This window comes from Triticum urartu, chromosome 7A (genome assembly GCF_056163025.1).
Source record: "Triticum urartu cultivar PI428250 chromosome 7A, HENAU_Tu73, whole genome shotgun sequence".
Lineage (NCBI taxonomy): Eukaryota > Viridiplantae > Streptophyta > Magnoliopsida > Poales > Poaceae > Triticum > Triticum urartu.
Genome location: NC_141879.1, coordinates 723,658,840 through 723,686,207, shown reverse-complemented (window position 1 = coordinate 723,686,207; position 27,368 = coordinate 723,658,840). Strand labels below are relative to the sequence as shown.

Here is a 27,368-nt window from a genome sequence, read left to right as displayed (position 1 = left end):
TCCTCACAGGATCCAAGTCTTCATGGAAATACCGTCATCAACTCTGTAAAATTATCCCTTCCTTGACTAGCGCCAGCCCGTTTTCTACCGCTATCCACACAGCGGACACATTGCCGGTAAACACTATATCCAACAAATTCCCACTGGGGTACTATTTTCCCTATCGCAATCAGGCACATAAGCCCGTCGGAGCATCAAGCAATCGCCAAACTTGTTTTGCTAGAAGTTCTTGGTTGAATGCACGCACACGATGTAAACAGATACCACCCTTTGACTTAGGCAGCATCATTTTGCGCCAATTCAACTAGGCCATCTTCCTTTGTACTTTCTTCACCATCTACTAGGTGCTGAATATGCTCAAAACATGTTGGACTAGCTTGAGCCACCGACTTGATCAATATTTCCTTGTTCCCCGAAGACATCTCTCTCCCCCCTTAACTTGCTTCCAATACTTGAAATCTACACATTGCAGCTACACGATCAAATGCTTAACAAAATATGTGGCATATGGCCTAGCTTGTTACAGACATGTTTTTGCCATTTGAATTGAAACAAATACCGATTAATGCAAAGGTCATCCCCAACAGCGGCAGGGAGCTAAGTGGAAGTTCTCACAGGCATGACCCGTGCACTTTTAATTACAGGTATGGGAACAACGGCATAAACACGGCCTTGGCGAGCCGGGGTGTACATGGTGAAGGCAGAACCTGATGGAACAGCCGAGAAGGCTGAACGAACGTATGGGGTGCGGTTGCCAGTGTGCCTCTTTCTCGTCTTTGCAACGTCAAACATAGCTGGCTTGGCACCGATCATACCCGTGCTACCACTAGGTGTGGAGCGTTACCTCAATCGACTAAGCCGCAGTCTTTGAGACCAAAGATCGCACATGCAGAGCTATATATCTACTCTTTACTCAAATAGAACCCATCATCCAAGCACCTTCTCGTTTGCTGCAACTCCCCCGTGCTCCTCAAATAGATCCATGCTAGATTCAACATATATAGTATGACAAACTTTCTTAAAACATTAAGCTCACTAGACAAAATTTCATGGAATACAAGGCTATAAAAACTCACAAGTTTCTTCCTAAATATGAATACTATCTAGGCTAACCTAACAAAAAGATATTGCACCAACAAGCAACGGATCGATCCAAACCTAAATTACAAAGAAATCATGGAACATAGTCCCGATCTAGGAACTCCCTCAAAGGTTCTTCTAGTGCCTCTGTAACAGCTTCCCACCCAGCGGTCGTCGGGTAAGTCTCATCCCAGTAGAAATTCTTGTCAGGATTCTTGCATAGGCTGTAGAGGCGCTTCCCTGAAGGGCTAACCTGTCCACAGTACCCCAGCTTGGTGGAAGCCTCACAGCAAGGTGTCAGCTTGCGCTTGAAATTGTTTGACTGCTCCGACCCTTCACCTGCATACACACAGTTCCAACAGACGTTGAATAAAGTGCATACATGTGAAACCAGACTTAATTTGCATCATGCGCGTGCAGACATATAAAGTACGAGTACTTACCCGGGGCGTGATTAACGATGTCAGTGAAGGCAGTGTAGAGGTCCAGCATGTGGGCATTATTCTTGTTCCCCATCAGGTGTTCTATATTGTTGTTGTGCACAGTTGCGGCATAGTTTGCCAGAAGGTCGCATGTCGTGTAGTTGTTCGCACTAGTCCGCAAAGGCGTGCAGCCAATGGGATGCATGTTGTTCACTAGTACCTTTCTCACACCTAGCCTCTGTAGCTTCCCCACGTTCTTCGCAATCTCAGTCGTCACGTTCCCAATATAACTATCAATCTGCATGCAAGAGATGTTACTTGGTAAGAAGCTGGGTATATAGTAATTGCATACTGGTTAGTGTTTGCAAGTTTGAGTCTGCTAACTACTACTCACATCATCGAAGCTACTCAAGAAGGCATTGTCGACGTTGGCACCAGTCATGTAGTCACTGCCGGAGATGGAGACGAGAGCGACGGAGCTCTGAAGCTGTTGTTTTGAGATGACCCCAGTATTAAGTAGCCTCGTGAAAGCATTAACCTGTGTTGCAAGGGTCGGCACCTTCTTGTCCGGCACCTCGTAGACGCCAGCACCGCCGAAAGCAAAGGTCATGCCAGATGGGTCGCAAGATAGATGTGGCGTGAGCCTGTACGATGGAGGGGCTTCATTGAGGCCCAAGATCCTTGCTGCAAGGGAAATAAATCAATAAATATGAAGGATTATTTTTAGTACAACACATATAAGATTGTAAGGGTCAGAACTAAATGATCTAGAGCCTTGATATGATGGATTATTTTGGATGGTCTTAGATATAAGGTTGTACGTGCTCAAAAATATTTTTTCTATCTAGCATACCAGTATATATCTAGCTACGTACCGATGAAGTCAGATTGAATCCAATAGTTGGAAAGGCGTCCAGTTGGAACAGGAGTCGTAGATCCACGGGAGTTGAGATAGGAGCCATAGGGATAGCTCCATTGACGCCATGTGTCGGTCTTTGGGAGGTTGCCGTTGTCGACGAAGCCATCGCCGAAGACGAACATGCTGGACCATTGGTTCTTTGACCCCTGATCAGCCGAAGGTGTGCCTCGAGCCTCCACACGAGCCCCTGTAACGTAGATCAATCATGTCTTAGTGCATGCATGAAGAACATGACGTGGTCGAACTAACATGTATACTTGTAGATCGCGCTAGCAAGGAATATCTAAAAGCTAAAGCAAGGCAGTAATGAGTTAATGATGTGCATTACCACCCAATGCAAGGACGACGAGGAGAAGGCAGAAGACGGTCGGCATGAGCTTCATGGTTACGAGGCCCCGGGAGGCGGCTATGGGGAGCTAGATGGTTGCGCCGTGCATGAGCCTATAGCTATATTTATAGAAGATTTTTCTGGTCGGTAGGTAGGTACGTATTGCACATGGAGTCAGCAATCCCACGTACGTACGCTTGTAGCTATAGCCGCGGCCAGACTAAGAATGCATGCGTCAACGTGGAGACGAAGAAACGTCTTGGGAAACCAATAGATACAAGAATCGTGTGTAGCAAACTTTGAACGACAGGTAGATAGAATGGTGCGTCCTACCTGTACCTGTTAATTTGAAAGTCCTACAAGGCCACCTGGATTCAGGAATCCTTGTACAAAGTTCTACCCCTGCACCTCGATTCAGGAATCGGTTGGGCCGCAACCTGGAAGTCACACCGGAGGTGAGAGAGAGAGAGAGCTCCTTACCATGCGTGATAAAATCATAGTTTTAAATAGCACTTAGCCTGTTAGCGGCGGACCCTTTCTAAACCTATAGCGTGCTATTGCACGCCATTGTGATGTTATAGCGCGCTATTTCAAATGTTTGTTCGTGTGTTTGGATTAATGATTTAAATAGCGGGCTATGTCAAATAGCGGTGGCCCTCCAAATCAGCTCCTATAGCCAGCTATTTCGAAAGTTTAGCGGGCTATAGCCCCGCTATAGCTGGGCTATAGCCGGCTACTAAAAAGTTTGGTTTGGACCAAAGATTCTTAGCGCAGGACGTCGTCTAAACGCTATAGCGTGTGGGGTAAACACACTAAGATACTTATAATTACTACAATCCCAAGTACAATATGACTACTATATAAAAACATAGTGCATGCATTTTGCAATCGCTGCCGAGTTGGGCATTTTGGAGACCAAGCTACATGCATACCTTAAAATCCAAGCATGTAATGTGTATGTTTATAAAATTTCAGAATGAAATACTTGAATTGCGAGCTGCACAAATAAAACCATTGACGTTCAGAATGAATACCTCGTTATATATATGCATGCATGTAGAAAATACGAAAAAAAACTGATGTCATCAAAGTTTTCATCAAAATTCAATATTCAAAATGCTTTATATCTCAAACCATCGGTCCAATTCGAAATTCATTTGAGAGGTACAGATACTCAAATAGTTATAATCAGTACGGTCTGACCAAGTTGTTCTGGTCTGTATATTGAGAATAGTTGTTAAAAAGTATGCAAAATATTAAATAAAACCACCAGTTTATCTTGGCAAAAGTTATATTCAACAATTTTTTTAACTTTTGTGTACACGTGCATCATTACACTAATTTTGTTATTTTCATCTTTTGCGCTACAGTCAAATTGTTTGGGCAAGACAGTTGGCGAGTTGCTCAGGTTGTCATGCTCCAAATTTTTTAAGATAGTAGCTCGTTCGAATTAAGGTTTGGTGTTTTCTATGTTGTTATCTCGAGAATAGGAGTTCATTCACATGATTCTTGCTCGGTTTACAAAACAGAAAAATCATGCATTAATGTTTTACAAAAACACTAAGTTTAAGTTTTATTAGTTCTTTAGTTATATGCATTTTGTACAATATAGGGCCTAATATTTCATTTTGCCCTGGCCTGCAAATTTCAGGAGACGGGCCTGGTCCCACCCGACCACCTAGACTGAAGAATCAAACTTACCTACAGTTGGGCTGGCACCCGCTCTGCCGTGCGCATTCATAACACCGTGTTAGATGTGAGGTTCAGGGCCAGGGCAGGAGCCTTTCATCGTCCTTGCTGACGTGTGCTGCAAGTGCTCGTGTGTTCTAGCTAGCCTTGCTGTCCCCTGCGCCCAAGTATTTGGAGCAACAACATATCGTAGAGCACCTTTAGTTCCTTAACATCCATGTAAAATATTTTAAGATAAACGAATAATTTCTGTGAGTTGCACACACTCGAATACTTATTAGTACAACCCCAAATCCGAAATACAATATATGTGAACTCAATACAACACAAGATACATATGGACTAGGGGCAGCGTGCAAATTCGTCGAGAGTCAATTACACACCGTTACATGTAACTGATTCATATATTCCTCTTAGTTCCCTACGTAGCGACTTAATTACAATCAACTTATCAGAGAGTACAATACACATATACTAGTATTCATTGTTTTAGAGACAGAGTATGTCGATCGAAGATCAGACGGCTGTGATCTTTTCGATGCTTCACCTAATTGAACTGCTACACACATCGTAGCTTGCCTCAGAAAAAACAAGATTGGTTTGAATAAGACAAAGTGTTTGACGTGTGCAGTATGTACATAAGTAGAACAATAAATTGTTACCATCCATGAGTATGAAACTATATAGTTCACTTGTTTTTTGTTCCTGCAGACTTCGGTTTTCCGGCACCGTGAGACTCCTTATCATGCCCTCTTGGACTTGCTGATGACTACCCATTCCTATTGCTTGATGATGGGGCATGAGGTCTAGGTTGATCTGCATTCACGCAAGGTCACAGGGAGATGACCAAAGAAACTTTAGCAAACTCACATTTTGGACATGGGATGAAACCTAGATAAAAAATGCTGAGAAAAAAGCAGATGTCACGTAATGTACATATGTTCACTGCGGTCTAGTGTGTTATGCGTCGATTAGTACTCCTTCCGTCTATGTATACAAGGCCATTTAATCTTCTCTTTGTATAAGTCAAACTATCAAGTTCACAGGAAAACATATCTGACATGTACAGTACCTGATAGAGCAGATGCTGATATTTTTTACTAAACATGGTCAAACAAAGAAAACAGTTTGTTTGACTCAGAGACAAGATTAAGTGGTCTTGTATACTCCCTTCGTTCCAAAATAGATGACTCAACTTTGTATTAACTTTAGTACATATGCATAACCGCTGGATTGAGCGATGCCAAGTTTGCATGTACTGACTTTCTGCACACGGTCCAGAAAGTGGACAAAAATTATTGGAAGTGAATTAAAATTAATGCTCAGTTCTCTGAACACGATGTACAAACCAGATATGAAATATATTTCTAGTCGCAATTGAGACTGGTCACATGTATGTGTTTTTTTAGAACGTCACATGTATGTGTTGTGATCGTCTCTTCCATAGATATATCTTTCAAACTATATTTATTAGTAGCTAGAAGAAAGGCACACAATGACTAATGAAGTTTACATTTCTTTTGCTCTAGCTAGTAAACGGCACGAAATGTACTACTCCCGCTGTGAACATGATATTCTGCAACAAAAGCTGGATCATGTGTAATTTCCTTGACCTTGTCGTTCAACTCAGGACAAGTCTTTTGAGAGTTAATATGGCGGGTCTTAGCTTTTTTCGATAAAGAGTGGCTTTATTGACTGAAAATATAGCATTAAGGGATACAATTATAATGAGCTACACCCGACCTTTGCATAACTAAGATGCACACAGCCAACACACACAAAGAAGCACGCTAGCAAAGGAACAAAAAGAAAAATCCCGAAGCGATAGAAAGAACGATTGACAATGTATAGTGACAACCATCATAGCTAGCTAGGTCCTACTATTCTGCACGAACAACTACTGGTATACATAGGGTATAACTTTCATGGCACAACTTTTCATTGTTTGACTTGCTGATGTATATGCGTACATACAGTATACTTTTCCTTAGTCGGCGCTTCAAGTTGGAGTGGGCAGATCATGGTAACACCGCAGTTCCGAGACAGGAAGACGGAGCGGCAAGCATGCGGCCGCCTCATCAGCTGGTACCCTTGTGGGCAATCGGCGAGGTCACACCGGTGCGGTAGTCTCTCCTCCGATCGGTTCCCTAGGACGACGCTGCAAGTTAATATGTGTGGTGGTGCTATCTCGCTCGATCTGCGGACAAAAATGCTACACCTACGGAATTCTAGTACGGACTGGTTTTACGGGCTGCTCTCTCACCAACCAACCCTCCTTGATTTTCGCTGGTGGGCCTCTCTTCCCTAATCTTCTCCAACCACAACTCTTCCGTAAGTCCGTAACAGAAATCCTATGAGAATACTTCCATTAGTCTAGCATTGCCCATCTGCGGATTGCGGCGTCCACTGATGGCTCTTGGTTATGGTTCATCTCTCTAAATATAGTTCCTACTGTTGGCAGCTCGTTCTGAAGAGGTTGTTGGATGCAGTCGAAAGGCTCCTTTGTGTAGTGCGGTTGCTCTCACACTGACTAGCTTGCCTTCGGCATTGAGATGTGATCTACGATAGCGGCTTGACAAAAAGGCATGGTTGTGCAGTGGCAACGGCGGAATTTCTAGCCAAGCACCTATAGTTGTTGGGATCACAGAAAAATGGCGGCGACAACATACGATTAACCCGATTTGGTGGTGCTTCTTGAGAACATGTTCTCAAGCTTCGTGATGAAACCCCAAGGTCTCGCCCTAGTGGGTTATATCTAGCAATGATGATCTTGCGTTGTTACCGTATTTAAGTCATTGACCAGATATGTTCGTACTTGCTCTTCTGGATGAAAACATAGAATCTGGCCTTTGATGGTTGGATCCAGTGGCAATAGCCCTTGATCATTATTCCTTCTTGAAGGCATGGTTGTTGAACACTTGCTGGGCCACATCCTTACCCAACGGCTGTCACTACCACAAACGCACCCAGTCGGGCCTAGCCAGCATCCCAGCATAGCATGCACCTCCGCGCCCAATGCACGCTCGCACCACTCCATTGAGAGTGCCACACAACACTATCATGCCTGCATCACCAGGTGAGCCCTGATGCGCATGAAACTCCCTGCCGGGTCTTTGCGGCCCACCAGTGGAGGGGCAATGAGAGGACAGGAGGGAGAATGGCCTAGAGGCGTTCGTAGGGTGTTTTTTTGGAAAAGGAGGTTAAACCCCTGGCCGCCGCATCAATCGATGCATACAGTCATCTTTATTAATTATTCAACAAAGGTCTAATAAGAACATATATACATCAAGCCACTGATACGTCTCCATCGTATCTACTTTTGCAAACACTTTTGCCCTTGTTTTGGACTCTAAGTTGCATGATTTGAATGGAACTAACCCGGACTGACGCTGTTTTCAGCAGAATTGTCATGGTATTATTTTTGTGTAGAAATAAAAATTCTCGGAATGACATGAAAATCAACGAAGAATTATTTTGGAATATATAAAAAATACTGGAAGGAAGATGCACGTCAGGGGGGCCTCCACCTGTCCACGAGGGTAGGAGGCGCGCCCTACCCCCCTGGGAGCGCCCTACCCCCCCTGGGCGCGCCCCCTACCTCGTGGCCCCCCTGACACTCCACCGACCTCAACCCTGACTCCATATATTCACTTTCGGGGAGAGAAAAATCAGGGAGAAGGATTCATCGCGTTTTATGATACGGAGTCGCCGCCGCCCTAAACTCTCTCGGGAGGGCTGATCTGGAGTCCGTTCAGGGCTCCAGAGAGGGGAATCCGTCGCCATCGTCATCATCAACCATCCTCCATCACCAATTTCATGATGCTCACCGCCGTGCATGAGTAATTCCATCGTAGGCTTGCTGGACGGTGATGGGTTGGATGAGATTTATCATGTAATCGATTTAGTTTTGTTAGGGTTTGATCCTTAGTATCCACTATGTTCTGAGATTGATGTTGCTATGACTTTGCTATGCTTAATGCTTGTCACTAGGGCCCGAGTGCCATGATTTCAGATCTGAACCTATTATGTTTTCATCAATATATGAGAGTTCTTGATCCTATCTTGCAAGTCTATGGTCACCTACTATGTCTTATGATCCGGCAACTCTGAAGTGACAATAATCGGGACCACTCCCGGTGATGACCGTAGTTAGAGGAGTTCATGTATTCACTATGTGTTAATGCTTTGTTCCGGTACTCTATTAAAAGGAGGCCTTAATATCCCTTAGTTTCCAATAGGACCCCGCTGCCATGGGAGGGCAGGACAAAATATGTCATGCAAGTTCTTTTCCATAAGCACGTATGACTATATTCGGAATGCATGCCTACATTACATTGATTAATTGGAGCCAGTTCTATGTCACCCTAGGTTATGATTATTACATGATGAACCGCATCCGGCATAATTCTCTGTCACCGATCCATTGCCTACGAGCTTTCCATATATTGTTCTTCGCTTATTTACTTTTCCGTTGCTATTGTTATCATCACTACAAAACACCAAAAATATTACTTTTGATACCGTTACCTTTTGCTACCATTACCACTACTATCATATTACTTTGCTACTAAATACTTTGCTGTAGATATTAAGTTTCTAGGTGTGGTTGAATTGACAACTCAGCTGCTAATACTTGAGAATATTCTTTGGCTCCCCTTGTCTCGAGTCACTAAATTTGGGTTGAATACTCTACCCTCGAAAACTGTTGCGATCCCCTATACTTGTAGGTTATCAAGACTATTTTCTGGCGCCGTTGCCGGGGAGCATAGCTCTATTCTTTGAGTCACTTGGGATTTATATCTGCTTATCTTTATGAAGAACTAGAAATATCCAAGAACCAAGATTTATCCCTCAACTACGAGGGGAGGTAAGGAACTGTCATCTAGCTCTGCACTTGATTCACCTTCTGTTTTGAGTAAGCTTGCGACACCTAGACCTGCTTCTGCTATTAATTCTGATATGTCGCCTATTATTGATGATGCCACTTCTGCTATGCATGATACTTATGATGAAACTACTTCTATGCTTGATACTACTGTGCCACTTGGTGAATTTCTTGATGAACAACTTGCTAGGGCTAGAGAGAATGAAATTATTGAAACTGATAATATTGATTAAAGTGATGATGAAGATTCTCCCCCTAGATATGAATTACCTGTTGTGCCTGAGGGCTATGTTATGGATGAAGAAACTGCTAGAGATTTTCTTTCTCGCAAGGATAGGAGTGATCTTAAGAAATTATTAGCTAAGCTGAAACAAAAATCTCTGAATGCTAGAATGAAATATGATCCTTCTTATGCTATTTCACCTATCTTTGTTACTGATAAAAATTATGATTTCTCTGTTGATCCAGAGATAATTACTTTAGTTGAATCTGATCCTTTCTATGGGTATGAATCTGAAACTGTTGTGGCACATCTTACTAAATTAAATGATATAGCCACCCTGTTCACTAATGAAGAGAAAACTTGCTACTGTTATATCCTTAAATTATTTCCATTCTCATTAAAGGGTGATGCTAAGATATGGTTTAATTCTCTTGATCCTGGTTGTGTGTGTAGTCCCCAAGATATGATTTATTACTTCTCTGCTAAATATTTCCCCGCTCAGAAGAAACAAGCTGCTTTAAGGGAAATATATAATTTTGTGCTAATTGAAGAAGAGAGTCTCCCACAAGCTTGGGGGAGGCTTCTCCAATTACTTAATGCTTTTCCTGATCATCCTCTTAAGAAAAATGAAATACTTGATATCTTTTATAATGGACTAACTGATGCTTCCAGAGACCACCTGGATAGTTGTGCTGGTTGTGTTTTCAGGGAAAGAACACCAGATGAAGCTGAAATTCTATTGGATAATATGTTGACCAATGAAAATAATTGGACACTTCCTGATCCAATTCCTGAACCAACTCCTAAGCCAACTCTGAAGAAAAGGGGTATTCTATTTCTCAGCCCTGAAGATATGCAAGAGGCAAAGAAATCTATGAAAGAAAAAGGTATTAAAGCTGAAGATGTTAAGAATTTACCTCCTATTAAAGAAATACATGGTCTTAATCTACCGCCTGTTGAAGAAGTACGTGGTCTTGATAACCCGACACAGGTAGTAAAGGTAAACTCTCTCTATAGATATGATAAAGCTGAAATCTCATTTACTAAGTTTGCTAGCCCATGCTTGGATGAGTTTGATGACTTTATGGTTAAACAAGAAAACTTCAATGCTTACTTTGGTAGAGAATTAAAACACAAAGCTGATATGCTTGAACACTTGGGTGATTATATGGCTAATATTAAAGGTGAACTAAAACTTATTAGTAAACATGCTTCTATGGTTACCACTCAAGTATAACAAGTACTTAAAGCTCAGAATGATTTGCTCAATGAATTGAATAGTAAAAAAAATGATAATGCTGTTAGAGTTATGACTAGAGGTGCTAAAATGACTCAGGAACCTTTGTATCCTGAAGGCCATCCTAAGAGAATTGAGTTAGATTCTCAGAGAACTAATGTTGATGCACCTAGTCCTTCTAAGAGGACGAAGAAGAAAAATGATAGGACTTTGCATGATTCTAGTGAACCTGTTGTAGACACACCTGAGAATCTGAATGATATCTCTATTTCTGATGCTGAAACACAATCTGGTAATGAGCATGAACCTAGTGATAATATTAATAATGATGTTCATGCTGATGCTCGTCCTAGTAATGATAATGAAGTAGAGATTGAACCTGTTGTTGATCTTGATAACCCACAATCAAAGAATCAACGTTATTATAAGAGAGACTTTGTTGCTAGGGAGCACGGTAAAGAAAGAGAACCATGGGTTCAGAAACCCATGCATTTTCCTCCTAAACCATCCAAGAAAAAGGATGATGACGATTTTGAGCGCTTTGCTGAAATGATTAGACCTATCTTCTTGCGTATGTGTTTGACTGATATGCTTAAAATGAATCCTTATGCTAAATATATGAAAGATATTGTTACTAATAAAAGAAAGATACCGGAAGCTGAAATTTCCATCATGCTTGCTAATTATACATTTAAGGGTGGAATACCTAAGAAACTAGGAGATCCCGGAGTACCAACTATACCATGCTCCACTAAAAGAAACTATGTTAAAAGTACTTTATGTGATCTTGGAGTCGGTGTTAGTGTTATGCCTCTCTCTTTATATCGTAGACTTGATTTGAATAAGTTGACACCTACCGAAATATCTTTGCAAATGGCTGATAAATCAACTGTTATACCTGTCGGTATTTGTGAGGATGTGCCTGTTGTGGTTGCAAACATTACTATTTTAACGGACTTTGTTATTCTTGATATTCCTGAGGACGATAGTATGTCTATTATTCTTGGAAGACCATTTTTGAATACTGCAGGGGCTATTATTGATTACACCAAAGGCAATGTCACTTTTCATGTTAATGGTAATGAGCATACGGTACACTTTCCGAGGAAACAACCTCAAGTCCACAGTATCAATTCTATTGGAAAGATTTCAACAATTACTGTTGGAGGTTTCGAATTTCCTCTTCCTACTGTCAAGAAGAAATATGATATTCTTATTGTTGGGGACATGCATATCCCTGTTGAGGTAACCTACTGTTATTCAAAAATTCTCTGGTTCCATACTATTCGGAATGAGTTTGTTAACATGACCTAATCAACCTTGTTAGTGGATTCCTTTTGATTAGCATGAGATGGATGAATTTAGAAAACACAACTCTCTGTACCCTCTTTTTACTTTCTGTTATTTATATGAAATAAAGCAAAAATAGTATATTCTGTCTGTTTTCTGAATTATCCGTGCAATAAAAAATACTTCGGAAATAAAAGTTTTTCAAATGCCCTGAAATTTAAATATGATTTTTTCCGGAATATTTGAGAATATCTGGCACTCAGAACATAGCAGGGGGAGCAAGCACCTAGCCACGAGAGTCCAGGGCGCGCCCTACCCCCTTGGCCGTGCCCCCTGCCTCATGGGCCCACGGGGCTCCCCTCCACTAATTCCAGCTACCACACACTGCTTCTTCCTCCCACAAACATCACTAACCAGCTCAAACCCTAGTCCAAGCTCCTTGCTCAAAGCTCCATTCAAAAAACTGCTTTGGGGGATTGTTCGTTGGTATGTGACTCCTCCAATGGTCCAATTAGTTTTTGTTAGTGCTTTATTCATTGCATATTTTTGCTGCTTAGGTGACCCTGTTCTTGAGCTTGCATGTCAAATTTATATGGTCAAAAGTAGTTTTGATGCATGATATTGCCTCTAGGCACTTGTATGAGTAGTTGCTATCAATTTTGTTGAGTTTGGTTCACTTTTATTTTGAAGTTACTTAAAATTTCAGAAATTTTCAGAAAAATATGAAGAGATTTTTGAGGGGCTCATCGAGCCGAAGCTCAAAGGATAAGCAAAGTGAGGAGGATAAGAGACCCAAATATAATCTTCCTCGCACCGTGGAGGTTCGGCCATGTGAATGGCCTTGTGATGATTTCTTGAGAGCAGCCGGGATTGATGATGATTTCTATGAATTGGCTGAGAATGCAGGCCTCACCGCCTTCCTCCACGACCAACGCGAACAGTATCTCCTACTCACCAATATCTTTGTGCAAAACTTTCATTTCCATGCTAGGAGCTCACCACCTACGGTGGAATTTTATTTATATGATGAGCATAAGGAGATGTCACTTCATGACTTTTATCGGGTTTGTTTGATCCCTTTCGAGGGCAGCGTAGAGGAACCACATCGTGATGATGTGGATGGGTTTATTGATACCATTACTGTAGGGGAAACGAGGAAGGTTTCCGACGCACGAATTACTAGCATACACTTTCCTGTTCTACGTTACTTTGCTATATTTGCTAGTAGATGCTTAATTGGGCGCGGAAACTGTGGAAACCTTAGTGCCCCTGATATTGTTATTTTGTGCCATGCCTTGTTCCGTGATGACACATTTAGTATGGGCGCTATTGTTGCAAAGCGGTTCTAAGGGCCCTGTCCTTTGAGGCATCTTCGCCTCGCGCCTCGCTGCACACTTTAACATACCTATTAGGCATTATGAGAAGGAAGAGAAGTTGCTACCTCCTATTTATCTAGATTATAAGAGTATGGTAGCACAGGATTTTATTGTTAAGAATAGGAAAAAGGCGCTTAAGTACAAATTAATATTTGGTAAAAACTATCCTGAGACTATTACCTTGCCTGCTCCTTCCTTGTTTGATTTGTCTGCAGGCAAGTATCTTGTTCCGTTGGAGGCCATTCACGCCTACCGGAACCTTACATCAGCTACAGAGCCAGAGCCAGAACCACAATTTGATCCTCCACGATAGTCTGATTACCAGTGGGATCCGGAAGTGATTGCCAACCAGTGGCAATCCAAGGCTTCTTCATAGTACGACCCTAACTATTACTTTGTTTTTTGTTCCTGAGTATGAAACTATATAGTTCACTTGTTTTTTGTTCCTGCAGACTTCGGTTTTCCGGTACCGTGAGACTCCTTATCATGCCCCCTTGGACTTGCTGATGACTACCCATTCCTATTGCTTGATGATGGGGCATGAGGTCTAGGTTGATCTGCATTCACGCAAGGTCACAGGGAGATGGCCAAAGAAACTTTAGCAAACTCACATTTTGGACATGGGATGAAACCTAGATAAAAAATGCTGAGAAAAAAGCAGATGCCACGTAATGTACATATGTTCACTGCGGTCTAGTGTGTTATGCGTCGATTAGTACTCCTTCCGTCTATGTATACAAGGCCATTTAATCTTCTCTTTGTATAAGTCAAACTATCAAGTTCACAGGAAAAAATATCTGACATGTACAGTACCTGATAGAGCAGATGCTGATATTTTTTACTAAACATGGTCAAACAAAAAACAGTTTGTTTGACTCGAGACAAGATTAAGTGGTCTTGTATACTCCCTTCGTTCCAAAATAGATGACTCAATTTTGTATTAACTTTAGGACATATGCATAACCGCTGGATTAAGCGATGCCAAGTTTGCATGTACTGACTTTCTGCACACGGTCCAGCAAGTGGACAAAAATTATTGGAAGTGAATTAAAATTAATGCTCAGTTCTCTGAACACGATGTACAAACCACATATGAAATATATTTCTAGTCACAATTGAGACTGGTCACATGTATGTGTTTTTTTAGAACGTCACATGTATGTGTTGTGATCATCTCTTCCATAGATATATCTTTCAAACTATATTTATTAGTAGCTAGAAGAAAGGCACACAATGACTAATGAAGTTTACATTTCTTTTGCTCTAGCTAGTAAACGGCACGAAATGTACTACTCCCGCTGTGAACATGATATTCTGCAACAAAAGCTGGATCATGTGTAATTTCCTTGACCTTGTCGTTCAACTCAGGACAAGTCTTTTGAGAGTTAATATGGCGGGTCTTAGCTTTTTTCGATAAAGAGTGGCTTTATTGACTCAAAATATAGCATTAAGGGATACAATTATAATGAGCTACACCCGACCTTTGCATAACTAAGATGCACACAGCCAACACACACAAAGAAGCACGCTAGCAAAGGAACAAAAAGAAAAATCCCGAAGCGATAGAAAGAACGATTGACAATGTATAGTGACAACCATCATAGCTAGCTAGGTCCTACTATTCTGCACGAACAACTACTGGTATACACAGGGTATAACTTTCATGGCACAACTTTTCATTGTTTGACTTGCTGATGTATATGCGTACATACAGTATACTTTTCCTTAGTCGGCGCTTCAAGTTGGAGTGGGCAGATCATGGTAACACCGCAGTTCCGAGACAGGAAGACCGAGCGGCAAGCATGCGGCCGCCTCATCAGCTGGTACCCTTGTGGGCAATCGGCGAGGTCACACCGGTGCGGTAGTCTCTCCTCCGATCGGTTTCCTAGGACGACGCTGCAAGTTAATGTGTGTGGTGGTGCTATCTCGCTCGATCTGCGGACAAAAATGCTACACCTACGGAATTCTAGTACGGACTGGTTTTACGGGCTGCTCTCTCACCAACCAACCCTCCTTGATTTTCGCTGGTGGGCCTCTCTTCCCTAATCTTCTCCAACCACAACTCTTCCGTAAGTCCGTAACAGAAATCCTATGAGAATACTTCCATTAGTCTAGCATTGCCCATCTGCGGATTGCGGCATCCACTGATGGCTCTTGGTTATGGTTCATCTCTCTAAATATAGTTCCTACTGTCGGCAGCTCGTTTTGAAGAGGTTGTTGGATGCAGTCGAAAGGCTCCTTTGTGAAGTGCGGTTGCTCTCACACTGACTAGCTTGCCTTCGGCATTGAGATGTGATCTACGATAGCGGCTTGACAAAAAGGCATGGTTGTGCAGTGGCAACGGCGGAATTTCTAGCCAAGCACCTATAGTTGTTGGGATCACAGAAAAATGGCGGCGACAACATACGATTGACCCGATTTGGTGGTGCTTCTTGAGAACATGTTCTCAAGCTTGGTGGTGAAACCCCAAGGTCTCGCCCTAGTGGGTTATATCTAGCAATGATGATCTTGCGTCGTTACCGTATTTAAGTCATTGACCAGATATGTTTGTACTTGCTCTTCTGGATGAAAACATAGAATCTGGCCTTTGATGGTTGGATCCAGTGGCAATAGCCCTTGATCATTATTCCTTCTTGAAGGCATGGTTGTTCAACACTTGCTGGGCCACATCCTTACCCAACGGCTGTCACTACCACAAACGCACCCAGTCGGGCCTAGCCAGCATCCCAGCATAGCATGCACCTCCGCGCCCAATGCACGCTCGCACCACTCCATTGAGAGTGCCACACAACACTATCACGCCTGCATCACCAGGTGAGCCCTGATGCGCATGAAACTCCCGGCCGGGTCTTTGCGGCCCACCAGCGGAGGGGCAATGAGAGGACAGGAGGGAGAATGGCCTAGAGGCGTTCGTAGGGTGTTTTTTTGGAAAAGGAGGTTAAACCCCTGGCCTCCGCATCAATCGACGCATACAGTCATCTTTATTAATTATTCAACAAAGGTCTAATAAGAACATATATACATCAAGCCACTGATACGTCTCCATCGTATCTACTTTTGCAAACACTTTTGCCCTTATTTTGGACTCTAAGTTGCATGATTTGAATGGAACTAACCCGGACTGACGCTGTTTTCAGCAGAATTGTCATGGTATTATTTTTGTGTAGAAATAAAAGTTCTCGAAATGACATGAAAATCAACGGAGAGTTATTTTGGAATATGTAAAAAATACTGAAAGGAAGATCCACGTCAGGGGGGCCTCCACCTGTCCACGAGGGTAGGAGGCGCGCCCTACCCCCCTAGGCGCGCCCCCTGCCTCGTGGCCCCCCTGACGCTCCACCGACCTCAACCCTGACTCCATATATTCACTTTCGGGAAGAGAAAAACCAGGGAGAAGGCTTCATCGCGTTTTATGATACGGAGTCGCCGCCAAGCCCTAAACTCTCTCGGGAGGGCTGATCTGGAGTCCGTTCAGGGCTCCAGAGAGGGGAATTCGTCGCCATCGTCATCATCAACCATCCTCCATCACCAATTTCATGATGCTCACCGTCGTGCATGAGTAATTCCATCGTAGGCTTGCTGTACGGTGATGGGTTGGATGAGATTTATCATGTAATCGAGTTAGTTTTGTTAGGGTTTGATCCTTAGTATCCACTATGTTCTGAGATTGATGTTGCTATGACTTTGCTATGCTTAATGCTTGTCACTAGGGCCCGAGTGCCATGATTTCAGATCTGAACCTATTATGTTTTCATCAATACATGAGAGTTCTTGATCCTATCTTGCAAGTCTATGGTCACCTACTATGTGTTATGATCCGGCAACCCTGAAGTGACAATAATCGGGACCACTCCCGGTGATGACCGTAGTTAGAGGAGTTCATGTATTCACTATGTGTTAATGCTTCGTTCCGGTACTCTATTAAAAAAAGGCCTTAATATCCCTTAGTTTCCAATAGGACCCCGCTGCCATGGGAGGGTAGGACAAAAGATGTCATGCAAGTTCTTTTCCATAAGCACGTATGACTATATTCGGAATGCATGCCTACATTACATTGATGAATTGGAGCCAGTTCTATGTCACCCTAGGTTATGACTATTACATGATGAACCGCATCCGGCATAATTCTCTGTCACCGATCCATTGCCTACGAGCTTTCCATATATTGTTCTTTGCTTATTTACTTTTCCGTTGCTATTGTTATCATCACTACGAAACACCAAAAATATTACTTTTGATACCATTACCTTTTGCTACCATTACCACTACTATCATATTACTTTGCTACTAAATACTTTGCTGTAGATATTAAGTTTTCAGGTGAGGTTGAATTGACAACTCAACTGCTAATACTTGAGAATATTCTTTGGCTCCCCTTGTGTCGAATCACTAAATTTGGGTTGAATACTCTACCCTCGAAAACTGTTGCGATCCCCTATACTTTTAGGTTATCAAGACTATTTTCTGGCGCCGTTGCTGGGGAGCATAGCTCTATTCTTTGAGTCACTTGGGATTTATATCTGCTTATCTTTATGAAGAACTAGAAATATCCAAGAACCAAGATTTATCCCTCAACTACGAGGGAAGGTAAGGAACTGTCATCTAGCTCTGCACTTGATTCACCTTCTGTTTTGAGTAAGCTTGCGACACCTAGACCTGCTTCTGCTATTAATTCTTATATGTCGCCTGTTATTGATGATGCAACTTCTGCTATGCATGATACTTATGATGAAACTACTTCTATGCTTGATACTACTTAGCCACTTGGTGAATTTCTTGATGAACAATTTGCTAGGGCTAGAGAGAATGAAATTATTGAAACTGATAATATTGATGAAAGTGATGATGAAGATTCTCCCCATAGATATGAATTAACTGTTGTCCCTGAGGACTATGTTATGGATGAAGAAACTGCTAGAAATTTTCTTTCTCGCAAGGATAGGAGTGATCTTAAGAAATTATTAGCTAAGCTGAAACAAAAAACTCTAAATGCTAGAATGAAATATGATCCTTCTTATGCTACTTCACCTATCTTTGTTACTGATAAAAATTATGATTTCTCTGTTGATCCAGAGATAATTACTTTAGTTGAATCTGATCCTTTCTATGGGTATGAATCTGAAACTGTTGTGGCACATCTTACTAAATTAAATGATATAGCCACCCTGTTCACTAATGAAGAGAAACTCGCTACTATTATATCCTTAAATTATTTCCATTCTCATTAAAGGGTGATGCTAAGATATGGTTTAATTCTCTTGATCCTGGTTGTGTGCGTAGTCCCCAAGATATGATTTATTACTTCTCTGCTAAATATTTCCCCGCTCAGAAGAAACAAGCTGCTTTAAGGGAAATATATAATTTTGTGCTAATTGAAGAAGAGAGTCTCCCACAAGCTTGGGGGAGGCTTCTCCAATTACTTAATGCATTTCCTGATCATCCTCTTAAGAAAAATGAAATACTTGATATCTTTTATAATGGACTAACTGATGCTTCCAGAGACCACCTGGATAGTTGTGTTGGTTGTGTTTTCAGGGAAATAACACCAGATGAAGCTGAAATTCTATTGGATAATATGTTGACCAACGAAAATAATTGGACACTTCCTGATCCAATTCCTGATCCAATTCCTGAACCAACTCCTAAGCCAACTCCGAAGAAAAGGGGTATTCTATTTCTCAGCCCTGAAGATATGCAAGAGGCAAAGAAATCTATGAAAGAAAAAGGTATTAAAGCTGAAGATGTTAAGAATTTACCTCCTATTGAAGAAATACATGGTCTTAATCTACCGCCTGTTGAAGAAGTACGTGGTCTTGATAACCCGACATAGGTAGTAAAGGTAAATTCTCTATAGATATGATAAAGCTGAAATCTCATTTACTAAGTTTGCTAGCCCATGCTTGGATGAGTTTGATGACTTTATGGTTAAACAAAAAACTTCAATGCTTACTTTGGTAGAGAATTAAAACACAACGCTGATATGCTTGAACACTTGGGTGATTATATGGCTAATATTAAAGGTGAACTAAAACTTATTAGTAAACATGCTTCTATGGTTACCACTCAAGTATAAGAAGTACTTAAAGCTCAGAATGATTTGCTCAATGAATTGAATAGTAAGAAAAATGATAATGCTGTTAGAGTTATGACTAGAGGTGTTAAAATGACTCAGGAACCTTTGTATCCTGAAGGCCATCCTAAGATAATTGAGTTAGATTCTCAGAGAACTAATGTTGATGCACCTAGTCCTTCTAAGAGGAAGAAGAAGAAAAATGATAGGACTTTGCATGCTTCTAGTGAACCTGTTGTAGACACATCTGAGAATCCCAATGATATCTCTATTTCTGATGCTGAAACACAATCTGGTAATGAGCATGAACCTAGTGATAATGTTAATAATGATGTTCATGCTGATGCTCATCCTAGTAATGATAATGAAGTAGATATTGAACCTGTTATTGATCTTGATAACTCACAATCAAAGAATCAACGTTATTATAAGAGAGACTTTGTTGCTAGGAAGCACGGTAAAGAAAGAGAACCATGGGTTCAGAAACCCATGCATTTTCCTCCTAAACCATCCAAGAAAAAGGATGATGACGATTTTGAGCGCTTTGCTGAAATGATTAGACCTATCTTCTTGCGTATGTGTTTGACTGATATGCTTAAAATGAATCCTTATGCTAAATACATGAAAGATATTGTTACTAATAAAAGAAAGATACCGGAAGCTGAAATTTCCATCATGCTTGCTAATTATACATTTAAGGGTGGAATACCTAAGAAACTAGGAGATCCCGGAGTACCAACTATACCATGCTCCACTAAAAGAAACTATGTTAAAACTACTTTATGTGATCTTGGAGTCGGTGTTAGTGTTATGCCTCTCTCTTTATATCGTAGACTTGATTTGAATAAGTTGACACCTACCGAAATATCTTTGCAAATGGCTGATAAATCAACTGTTATACCTGTCGGTATTTGTGAGGATGTGACTGTTGTGGTTGCAAACGTTACTATTTTAACGGACTTTGTTATTCTTGATATTCCCGAGGACGATAGTATGTCTATTATTCTTGGAAGACCATTTTTGAATACTGCAGGGGCTATTATTGATTACACCAAAGGCAATGTCACTTTTCATGTTAATGGTAATGAGCATACGGTACACTTTCCGAGGAAACAACCTCAAGTCCACAGTATCAATTCTATTGGAAAAATTTCAACAATTACTGTTGGAGGTTTTGAATTTCCTATTCCTACTGTCAAGAAGAAATATGATATTCTTATTGTTGGGGACATGCATATCCCTGTTGAGGTAACCTACTGTTATTCGAAAATTCTCTGGTTCCATATTATTCGGAATGAGTTTGTTAACATGACCTGATCAACCTTGTTAGTGGATTCCTTTTGATGAGCATGAGATGGATGAATTTAGAAAACACAACTCTCTGTACCCTCTTTTTACTTTCTGTTATTTATATGAAATAAAGCAAAAATAGTATATTCTGTCTATTTTCTCAATTATCCGTGCAATAAAAAATACTTCGGAAATAAAAGTTTTTCAAATGCCCTGAAATTTAAATATGATTTTTTCCGGAATATTTGAGAATATCTGGCACTCAGAACATAGCAGGGGAGCAAGCACCTAGCCATGAGGGTCCAGGGCGCGCCCTACCCCCCTGGCCGTGCCCCCTGCCTCATGGGCCCACGGGGCTCCCCTCCACTAATTCCAGCTAGCACACACTTCTTCTTCCTCCCACAAACATCACTAACCAGCTCAAACCCTAGTCCAAGCTCCTTGCTCAAAGCTCCATTCAAAAAACTACTTTGGGGGATTGTTCGTTGGTATGTGACTCCTCCAATGGTCCAATTAGTTTTTGTTAGTGCTTTATTCATTGCATATTTTTGCTGCTTAGGTGACCCTGTTCTTGAGCTTGCATGTCAAATTTATATGGTCAAAAGTAGTTTTGATGCATGATATTGCCTCTAGGCACTTGTATGAGTAGTTGCTATCAATTTTGTTGAGTTTGGTTCACTTTCATTTTGAAGTTACTTAAAATTTCAGAAATTTTCAGAAAAATATGAAGATATTTTTGAGGGGCTCATCGAGCCGAAGCTCAAAGGATAAGCAAAGTGAGGAGGATAAGAGACCCAAATATAATCTTCCTCGCACCGCGGAGGTTCGGCCATGTGAATGGCCTTGTGATGATTTCTTGAGAGCAGCCGGGATTGATGATGATTTCTATGAATTGGCTGAGAATGCAGGCCTCACCGCCTTCCTCCACGATCAACGCGAACAGTATCTCTTACTCACCAATATTTTTGTGCAAAACTTTCATTTCCATGCTAGGAGCTCACCACCTACGGTGGAATTTTATTTATATGATGAGCATAAGGAGATGTCACTTCATGACTTTTATCGGGTTTGTTTGATCCCTTTCGAGGGCAGCGTAGAGGAACCACATCGTGATGATGTGGATGGGTTTATTGATACCATTACTGTAGGGGAAACGAGGAAGGTTTCCGACGCACGAATTACTAGCATACACTTTCCTGTTCTACGTTACTTTGCTATATTTGCTAGTAGATGCTTAATTGGGCGCGGAAACTGTGGAAACCTTAGTGCCCCTGATATTGTTATTTTGTGCCATGCCTTGTTCCGTGATGACACATTTAGTATGGGCGCTATTGTTGCAAAGCGGTTCTAAGGGCCCTGTCCTTTGAGGCATCTTCGCCTCGCGCCTCGCTGCACACTTTAACATACCTATTAGGCATTATGAGAAGGAAGAGAAGTTGCTACCTCCTATTTATCTAGATTATAAGAGTATGGTAGCACAGGATTTTATTGTTAAGAATAGGAAAAAGGCGCTTAAGTACAAATTAATATTTGGTAAAAACTATCCTGAGACTATTACCTTGCCTGCTCCTTCCTTGTTTGATTTGTCTGCAGGCAAGTATCTTGTTCCGTTGGAGGCCATTCACACCTACCGGAACCTTACATCAGCTACAGAGCCAGAGCCGGAACCACAATTTGATCCTCCACGATAGTCTGATTACCAGTGGGATCCGGAAGTGATTGCCAACCAGTGGCAATCCAAGGCTTCTTCATAGTACGACCCTAACTATTACTTTGCATATCCGCCAGGCCAGCCGCAGCCATAGACCAACTTAGGCCAAAAGCCTAAGCTTGGGGGGAGTACGTATATGAGTTCTTTATGACTAATGTGAGTCCATGGATTATACGCACTCTTACCTTTTCGCAATTTGCTAGCGTCGACAGTACTGTGCATTGCCCTTTCTCACCTCGAGAGTCAGTGCAAACTTGGCAGGTGCATCCAAAACCCGTGATATGATACACTCTATCACACATAAGCTTACTATATCTTCCTCAAAACAGCCACCAGACCTACCTATTAAGGCTTCTCCATGGCCATTCCGAGATATATTGTCATGCAACTTCCACCGCTTCCGTTTGATGACTCGAGCATTCATTGTCATATTGCTTTGCATGATAATATACCTGACATAGTAGTGAGGAAAGGATGATGGAGACTATGATTCCCCCACAAGTCGGGATGAGACTCCGGACAATGAGAGAAAAGAAAAAAAAGAAAAAAATAAACAAAGAGAGAAGGGGCATTGTTAGTATCCTTTACCACACTTGTGCTTCAAAGTAGAACCTTGTTTTTCATATGGAGAGTATCCTATGTTGTCACTTTCATATACTAGTGGGAAATTTTCATTATAAAATTAGATGCACACCCACTTAGTTTTCATATTGAGATTTCATACACTTATAGCTCTTAGTGCATCCGTTGCATGGCAATCCGTACTGCTCACATTGATATCGATTGATGGGCACCTCCATAGCCCGTTGGTTAGCCGCATCTATGTGAGACTTTCTTACCTTTTTGTCTTCTCTATATTTACCCCTATCATCATACTCTATTCCACCCCTAGTGCTATATCCATGGCTTGCGCTCATGTATTCCGTAAGAGTTGAAAAAGCGGAAGCGCGTTAAAAAGTATGAACCAATTGCTCGGCTTGTCATCGGGGTTGTGCATGATAAATACTTTGTGTTAAGAAGACAGAGCATGACAAGACTATATGATTTTGTAGGGATAACTTATTTTAGCATTGATATTTTGAAAGACATGGTTGCTTGTTGATATGCTTGAGTATCTAAATTACTATGTCAAAAGTAGACTATTGCTTTGAATCACATAAAAAGTCCAAATGTCCATGGTATAAAGAAAATAATATGATATGACATGTTAAACAACACTCCACATCAAAAAATTTGTTTTTATCACTTACGTACTCAAGGACGAGTAGGAGTTAAGCTTGGGGATGTTGATATGTCTCAATGTACCTATAATTTTTGATTGTTCCATGCTGTTATATTATCATTCTTTGATATTTTATAATCATTTTATATCAGTTTTGGTACTAACTTATTGACATAGTGCCAAGTGCCAGTTCCTATTTTTTCCGTGTTTTTTACATCACAGAAAATCAATATCAGACGGAGTCCAAATGCCACGAAAATTTACGGAGATTTTTTATGGAATCGGAAGAACATGTTGGGCCCTGGTTGCACATGTGTGGAGTCCTGAGGAGGGGACAACCCACCAGGGTGCGCCAGGAGGCCCAGGCGCGCCCTGGTGGGTTGTGCCCACCTCGGGTGCCCCCCGGACCGCCTCTTTGCTCTATAAATAACCCAAAAATATCAGAACCCTAGGGGAGTTGGCAAAATATCCATCCAGCCGCCGCAGTGTCCAGAACCACTAGATCTAATCTAGACACCATCTTGGATGGGGTTCACCACCTTCATTGGTGCCTCTCCAATGATACGTGAGTAGTTCTTTGTAGACCTTCGGGTCCGTAGTTAGTATCTAGATGGATTCATCTCTCTCTCTCTCTCTCTCTCTTCCTCTCTCTTGTTCCTCAATACAATGGTCTCTTTGAGATCCATATGATGTAACTCTTTTTGCGGTGTGTTTGCTGGATCTGATGAACATTGAGTTTATGATCAGTCATATATTTTTATATCCATGAAAGATTTTTGAGTTTCTTTGATCTCTTATAGCCTCGTATTTCTTCTCCGACATTTGGGTTTTGTTTGGCCAATTTGATCTATTTATCTTGCAATGGGAAGAGGTGCTTGGTAGTGGGTTCGATCTTACGGTGCTTGATCCCAGTGACAGAAAGGGAACTGACACGTATGTATCGTTGCTACTAAGGATAAAAAGATGTGATCTATATCTACGCAATAGATAAGCGGATCTTGTCTACATCATGTCATCGTTCTTATTGCATTACTCCATTTTCCATGAACTTAATACACTATATGCATGCTGGATAGCGGTCGATGTGTGGAGTAATAGCAGTTAATGCAGGCAGGAGTCGGTCTACTAATCTTGGATGTGATGCCTATGTAATGATCATTGCCTGGATATCGTCATAATTATTTGAGGTTCTATCAATTGCCCAACAGTAATTTGTTTACCCATCGTTTGCTATCTTTCTCGAGAGAAGCCACTAGTGAAACCTACGGCCCCGGGTCTTCTTCCTCATATATTTCTTGAGATCTACTTTTTCTTTGCATTTTTATTCAGATCTACCAAAAATACAAAAGTACTTTTCTGCACTTTATTTTATTTACGATATATTATTTCAATCTACTACAAATTTCTGGCATCGTTACCTGAAAGGGATTGACAACCCCTTTAAGACGTCGGGTTGCGAGGTGTTGTTATTTGTGTGCAGGTAACGTTTACATTGTGTTTCTTGGTTGTCCTACTGGTTCGGTAACCATGGTTTAATCACTGAGGGAAATACCTACCTTCACTATGCTACATCATCCCTTCCTCTTTGGGGAAATACCGACGTAGTCCTAGCAGACAAGAGTTTTGTGGCGCTATAGTCCGGGAAAAATCAATGCCACCGCCCTGCGCTCGTCCATCTAGACACGAAGACACAGGAAGATCGGTTGTGCGTAGTACCTGTCGAACAGGCATGACATAGCGTAGCACCTATCGTCCAGGCATGACTTGACATCTCCACTGAAGCTCCATGCAAGACAGAGCCTCTGCATGCCTCCTACCTTTGTCTTTCAGCGATGCTCCACAAACTATGCTCCCAAGAGAGAAACAACATCACAATGCCGCCATTGTCTGATCTATAAGACGAGATCCTAGAGTTTCCCCTGGAGCTCGACAGTAGTTACACGACGATGCGTTTGTCAAGGTAACGGCGTTGAACACAACCATCGCCCACTGTCAGCTCGCTTTTCACTGGCAACTATGTCTCCCCGACTCGCGGCCGGGACTACATGACGGATCTCGAGATCAGACCACCCAGCATCAGGCGGACCACCTCCGACGGAGGAGATGGCCACCACCGCCAATCTGAGGTCCACCCCGTCACCGCTCGCCCTTCGCGAGGACGTCGCCGCCGTGCCACCGATCCCTGAGCTCGCCCGCCGCTGCCGCCTTGATAGGCCACCCCACATCGGCCATCCCCGAGCATCAGAGAAAACGTGCCCCGCCGCAAGCCACCACGAGGGGTTTTGCGAAGGTTTGGGAGGGTGGCGGGAGGGGAGGGTGGCACGCACCGCCGCCCGAGTCACCCACGGGAGGGATGACGCGGGGGCTCGGATGTGATTTGGGAGGGTTCGCAAGTGTGCATGTCGTTGGTAGGGTGCTTGTATACCCCACAAAAAAGGTAGGGTCCTTGTATAGCATTTCAATTTCTTTTGTGTTTTTAGACCATATACTAGTTTCTTTGAAGAAAAGTTGTATTAATAAATTTGTCTTGCATGCTACTTATCGTCACATTAATTTCTTTTAAACAATACAAGTGCAGTCTCTTAAAATTGTGCAAATGATAATATAGCTGCAAATTGTGCAAATGATAATATAGTGTCAAACACCCGGTTGGCCTACCTATTTGTGAGAGAAAAGTAAGGTTTGTATTGAACACTTGCTTCAAAACAAGTCTCAACTTTATTGATATGTGCCAAAGAAACATGTTCATAACGGGAACTTGATTTTCATGGTAAAAGTAGTTCTTCGACAATATTCATCAGAACATGCCCATATGGGCTCGAATTTCAAAGAAGATCTCATCACAATGAACACAATGACGAAAGCATATTTTGATTTGGCGAAGTTTTTAAAATCGATGCAATTTTTCATCCATGGCGCCGACCTCGTCTTGTTTGAAATTTGAATGCATGTGTGTTGCCGGTCTTTTCATTTATAGGTTGGTCCATCACTCATGTATTTTAGAGTGCTCTTGCATGTGGGATGCGCTTCCTTACATCCATAGGTTGATCCATCACTAAATTTACATTTAGAGAGCTCCTGCATATGGGGAGCACCAAGTCAACGAAAAAGGAAAAAAGAGTTGCAAGTGTGGGGGAGAAATTCTCAGGCAACGAGCGGGCCTCCTCGGAGAAGTCGGATCCCAACAATCGCCTTATCTTACATCCTACATTTTTAAGAAGTTGATCCCCACTACTACCAATTCTCTTAACATGCACACTGTCCACATCATCATCATGCCACATCACCATTCAGTTTGCAAATCATCTTAACATGCACCTAGTCAACTCAGCCATGCAGCCACATCATCGCATCCCTGGCTGGCTTTGTCCCTGAAGAAGGGTTCTCAACGCATCAGTTCCTTTCTTCTTCACGCTGCCAGCCATTATTGCTACCGTTTACATCTTCCACTATCCCACACGTACAAGATTAACTAACGGGGTAATCAAGCGGCCGGCCGGCGGTTCATTACCCGTCCGCTTCCTGTACTTTATAGTTGTAGGTCCCCTCACGTCCTTTTCCACTTCCCAGTCTACGTCGGCAAATTTCTACTCTAGAAGGCGGTGTCAATCTGCATCTTTGTTATG

General features: G+C 41.9%; 1 protein-coding gene across 1 annotated transcript; it reads right to left on the bottom strand.

The window, feature by feature from the left end:
• Positions 1-979: 979 nt before the first annotated feature.
• LOC147962271 (GDSL esterase/lipase At3g09930-like) lies at positions 980-2,804 on the bottom strand. The gene is made up of 5 exons (XM_087535602.1): positions 2,750-2,804; positions 2,378-2,608; positions 1,897-2,186; positions 1,524-1,800; positions 980-1,419 (listed from the first exon to the last, which is right to left on the bottom strand). The coding sequence occupies exons 1-5, from the start codon at positions 2,802-2,804 to the stop codon at positions 1,175-1,177; spliced, it is 1,098 nt and encodes a 365-aa protein (XP_087391728.1). The 3' UTR covers positions 980-1,174.
• Positions 2,805-27,368: the final 24,564 nt, after the last annotated feature.